A 5000-nucleotide genomic window follows, 5' to 3' on the forward strand; every position below is an offset into this window, starting at 1 on the left:
TATCATAACGGTAAAACAAGATGCAAATGCCGACTTTAACATAAAGAACTGTCTAAATGAGGATTTATAGCATTGTAGCAAATGCTGGTGTCATAAATAATGCCTTCATTTCAATTAATCATTGGGGTAAATCACCTCAACCTTGATCTATCTGGTCAAGCCTGGACTTTCCACAGGCCTCACCCAGGGTTGTTTCTGAAGGAGACAACCTGGTGGGCGGGTTCGTCATTGCAGAGTCGAGTCTGATGCCTATATAGCCTGAGTTGGCTGTCCTGGATTGTTCAAACAACAGGTCCTATGCCAGTCAGTCTCACAGTGTAACCGGTGATTGGACGCATACTTCTACTACCTGTACTATATGATCTGGTGTAAGGACCTGCTGTAAAAGGCATCAATTAGAAATCCAAAGGATGGAGTGACATCCTGGTTTCACTTCCATAAAGCAAAACCGGCAGCATTAGGACCTTGAAGATATTTAGCTTAGTAATACTGCACAGGTTCATGGCAATCCTACTGACTTCCTAGTCTAACAGCCCAGAGTCATGGACCCCACTAGCAAGGTATGTAAAGGTCTGATATCTTTGCAGCAAGCACGTACGGATTGCTAGGTTCTCCTAGCAGGCCCCTAAACCTCTGGAATTTGGTCTTTGTCCGAGAGACCTCTCGACCCAAGGTCGAGAGGTCTCACTGCTAAATGCTGAAAAGTGTTGCCTCACTCCTGAATTCAGAGGAAAGGAGCTAGGTAGGCCCCATCACATTTTACAGCACTAGTCAAATAATCTTTGTCAGAAGTCTCAGATTCTGCCTGAGCGATAAGCTGTGCACCGAATCAAACACTTTCTTGAAGTTGATGTAAGTTGCAAGCAGCCAACAACTAAACTTACAACAGCACTCTTTATTGGAGATTGCCTCCTTAACTTTCATCAGGGTATGAGGTTCCTCAGAAATGAATGGATCCAGCACTAGGATCATGACACCACTTGCATCCAAGGTAACTGTTGCATGGCATACCAGATTCAACTACTCAGAGTACTCAGCCCAAATGTTCATGCAGACCAACATGTTCTGAGATGTTCCCAAATCCTATGTGCCAGGAAACAATGCAAGTCCCAATCATCAATTAGATGAGCTCTTGCCTGGTTTCCGGTGGATCCTAAGGCCACATACATGTAAGGCCTGGACAAAGCTAGCCTTTGTAAATCTCACATGAAGGTTACTCACAATGCAGCAGGGCCTGTTAGGTTGCTGAGTGCCATGAAATGATCAGAGTTACTCTCATTTTCAGAGACACTTTGAACAACTTTTAAGGGGAGGTGGAGCACACCTTTTAGCCAATCACCTCCACCAGAAAAGGCGTCTCTGAATATGAGTGATAGTTGGAGCAAACTCCTCTTCTATCAATCTGTACAAGTGAAACACCATGGGGTGAATATCAAATTGATAATGGACCCAGAAATGGATCCTGAGGGTAGCCATAACCAGTCTATATTCAGCACCACAGATCTCAGAACTTTGGTAAACCTGCTAGTAAGATGATGTGGATGATCTCCTTGCCTACATTACCAGTATTGCTGTACCATGTCCAGCAATGACCCGTAGAAGCCATTTTCACTGCTGGAATCTGCTCCAGAATTATGGAGATTGACAGGCATCTCATAGACAGCTTGATCACAACCAAATACCGCATTGAAGTCACCCAGGATAATGTAACTACCTCTTTCTATCTAGTTTACAAACATTGTTAGATTTTCTTGCATCAACTTTCAGCTGCTTCAGCTCTCTCAGTAGCAGTGGTAATCGATCATCCTTGATCTCCTCCAGAAGGCCTGTTTGATGCTAAACCTCTAGCAATTACTCAGGCTGTTCCCCCTTCCTTGACGGCGCTATGAATAAAGTAGGGCAATCGGCTGCAAGGCCTGTCATCTGCCTGTGGGTTTTGGGGGCCACTGGAAAGTAGGTGTAATGGTTAACTCCAGCCTCAAAAGCCTGCCTCACGTGCCAAAAGGGAGGGACGGTAGTCTTCCACCCAGCATCACCATATACAAGTACCGCTGCTGGTGGGATTATATTGGGGAGGTAGACTGATGAGGCTGCCCCCCATAGCAGCCCATTGACCCCAGAGGTCTGGGGGGAAGGGGGGTAGGAGTTGCTATGAAACCAGAGTGTGTCTGCATGCTAGTGGGCCATGACCCCCATGTTTTTAGGGCCTCCTGCTGCCCAAGATCACATATCGGTATGTTACATCAGCATTTTAAAAACATAAATTCATTAGTAAATGCAGTAATGATAATAATGATAATCACTGATAATGATTACCAATAACAAGAAAAAACGACAAAAAGAGTAATGAAAATAGACGAATTAATGAATAAACAAAATTCCAAAATATTGTAAACAGAAGTTAGAAAACATCGTCCTCACCACTCATGTTAACACATGTCACTTGGGCATGCGAAAACACCCCACGCACAAGATCCATGTCAAAGATGGGTTTCGCGTGACCCAGTAAATATCCATCATCATACTTGAGCCTCGTCGTGTGCCTGAGAACCCAGAGGAATGGAGGGAGATCGCGCACCTCTTCTGTGGGAAGGGAGTCGTCGTAGATGTTGATCATTTTCAGACCGTAAGCAGGGTAGATCGAACCTGAGGATGACCTGTGTGGGAGAGAGAGGACATGGATGCTCACTCAAGCACAAAATGAGTTGTTAAAAAACTCATGGGACAAAACATTTCAGTATTCATACCCAAGTCCTTATATCTACAGCAAGATGTGACTATTCATCACCAGGCACTAAAAACACTTATATCTACTTAATCCACAACAATATAATTCAGTATTCTTCTCGAGGTACTTCTAGATACTTATACGTAGGTAACCTGTACCTGAGCAGATCGGCGACCAGCCCGGGGAGGGACTCGTGGCGCGGCAGGATAGGCACTTCGTCCGGGTCGAAGTGGGCGATGAAGCGGTACTCGTGCATGTGCCTCAACACGCAGTCACTGAAGAAGATGTTCTCTTGGCTGAACATCTTGGTGGGTTCGAGGTGTCTCCATATCCTGGGAGGGGGAAGGGAGAAGAGAAAGAGTGAGAGGGAAAATGAGAAAAGGCGGATTAAGAAGAGGGAGGCAAAGGGAGAGAAAGGGAGGAGAGGGGAGAAGGAGAAATACAGGAAGAGGTGGCGGAAGAAAGGCAGCGAAGTAGAATGGGAAAGGGGAGGAGTATGAGGAGGAGAAGGGAGTGGAAGAGGTGGGTGAAAAAGAATTGTGAGAGTTTATCATCACAAATGTTCATCAGCCTAAGTTATAACATTAACGTTTTTCTATATCCCCTTACTCCCACCATCCCAAGTCAAAGTCAACGGTTCCGAACGAAACGAAAACAAAAGCCACACGAACCATCGCGTCACCGGATGATTCGGATACGGCGGTGGGTAAGAATAAGGCAAGGTGCGGACAAAGCCATCCGCTTCGTAGTGGCGGAGAACCTGGCTGACTTTGGGCGCCACGTCGGTCTCGTACAGGAAGACCTTCGCCACGCCCATGGCCCGCAGCGTCTCGAGCCATTCGATGAGGCGGTCGGAGAAGTCTTCGTTGTAGTAATAGAGGGCGGGGCCGCAGACGGCGACGCTCCAGGCAGGGCTGTTCTTGCTGGGAGAGGGAAATGCAAGAAAAGCTTTTGTTAATGCTCTGCAGAAACTCACTCGGCTATACCAACAAGACCCTTCTCACTATCTTTCGGACTTGCTACATTCGCCTTAGTGAGGGTCTAGATCATCCATCTCCTCCTGAGTCCAGGCAATAATAGCTGCACTGTATCTGACGACAGCAACAATACACGGCACATACACGATATCTGGAATTCAGCTTCCATTCCAAAACATTCCCAGTCGATTCCAAATGTTTTAAGGATCCGGAACGGTAACCACGAAAGTTCTCAGACAGTTTTAAGGCGATTCTGAGACTAGAATTTGAGACTGTCTTTAAAGTGTTTCAGGCGCTGCGCGTTGCCACATATAGAAATATCAACAAATAGATAGATTAAATACTTTTATATTGCTCAAAATATCGTATATATGGTTTAATTACTTATTACACTAATGCAGTCATGGACTCGTTCATTTTAAATAAAACCTGACATACACCAAATAATATAAATGACCACGTGGCAAAAATGCCCTTCGATTGCCTACATCGTCCATTTGCGCTTATCAATTCATTTCAGGTTCCGAAATACCTTCAAATATATGCAGATGTGTTTTTTTTCTAATCTAATGTGCTAGCGTTACACATAAATACATATTTACAGGAAACAAACATGATTAATGAAAGTGAAATGACCTTTGCTGAAACGCCTGGGCGTGACGTCGCCTTCTGCTAACTATTGTGATTCATAAATACCTTGAAGTTCATGAAGATATGTTTCTGCTTAGAGTGACACATATATTGTGCATGAGTAACACGTACAAAAAGCCTAGGTGCAGAAATAAATATGAAAATTAATGGAAAAGCCCTCTGCCGAAGCGTGGAGGCTCTCGCTTGTAGCTGACCTATTCGAAAGTTTTCATTAGCTAGGTAGGCATAAATCAGACGAGTCAAATCTTTTTCTTTTTACACACACACACACACACACACACACACACACACACACACACACACACACACACACACACACGCACGCACGCACACACACACACACACACACACACACACACACACACACACACACACACACACACACACACACACACACACACACACACACACACACGCACGCACACACACACACACACATTTATATATAAAGTTAACACTCTCAAAATATTCTCAACTCCCTAGATTTTTCTCAATGCTGTCTCAAAATGTAAGACAGGTCGAAAATTGTCCTGAGAATAGACTCAAACAGTTTTCCAGATAGGAGGCCTAAATGTGTATATGCAAAGAACGAGGATGAAAGCGAGATGATGTTCCACTTTCTCTAACTCTCGGTCACTCGAAGA

At 44.7% G+C, this 5000-nt stretch overlaps 1 protein-coding gene across 1 annotated transcript in view; it reads right to left on the bottom strand.

The window, feature by feature from the left end:
* Positions 1 to 5000, bottom strand: part of LOC119568227 — a 10427-nt gene that overhangs the window by 1681 nt on the left and 3746 nt on the right. The window contains exons 6-8 of the mRNA XM_037916662.1: positions 3400 to 3651; positions 2887 to 3060; positions 2422 to 2657 (exon numbers count right to left, since the gene is read on the bottom strand). Coding sequence (XP_037772590.1) covers positions 2422 to 2657; positions 2887 to 3060; positions 3400 to 3651 — 662 coding nt within the window. The remainder of the gene's footprint in view (positions 1 to 2421; positions 2658 to 2886; positions 3061 to 3399; positions 3652 to 5000) is intronic.

The sequence above is a fragment of the Penaeus monodon genome, chromosome 43, assembly GCF_015228065.2.
Source record: "Penaeus monodon isolate SGIC_2016 chromosome 43, NSTDA_Pmon_1, whole genome shotgun sequence".
NCBI lineage: Eukaryota > Metazoa > Arthropoda > Malacostraca > Decapoda > Penaeidae > Penaeus > Penaeus monodon.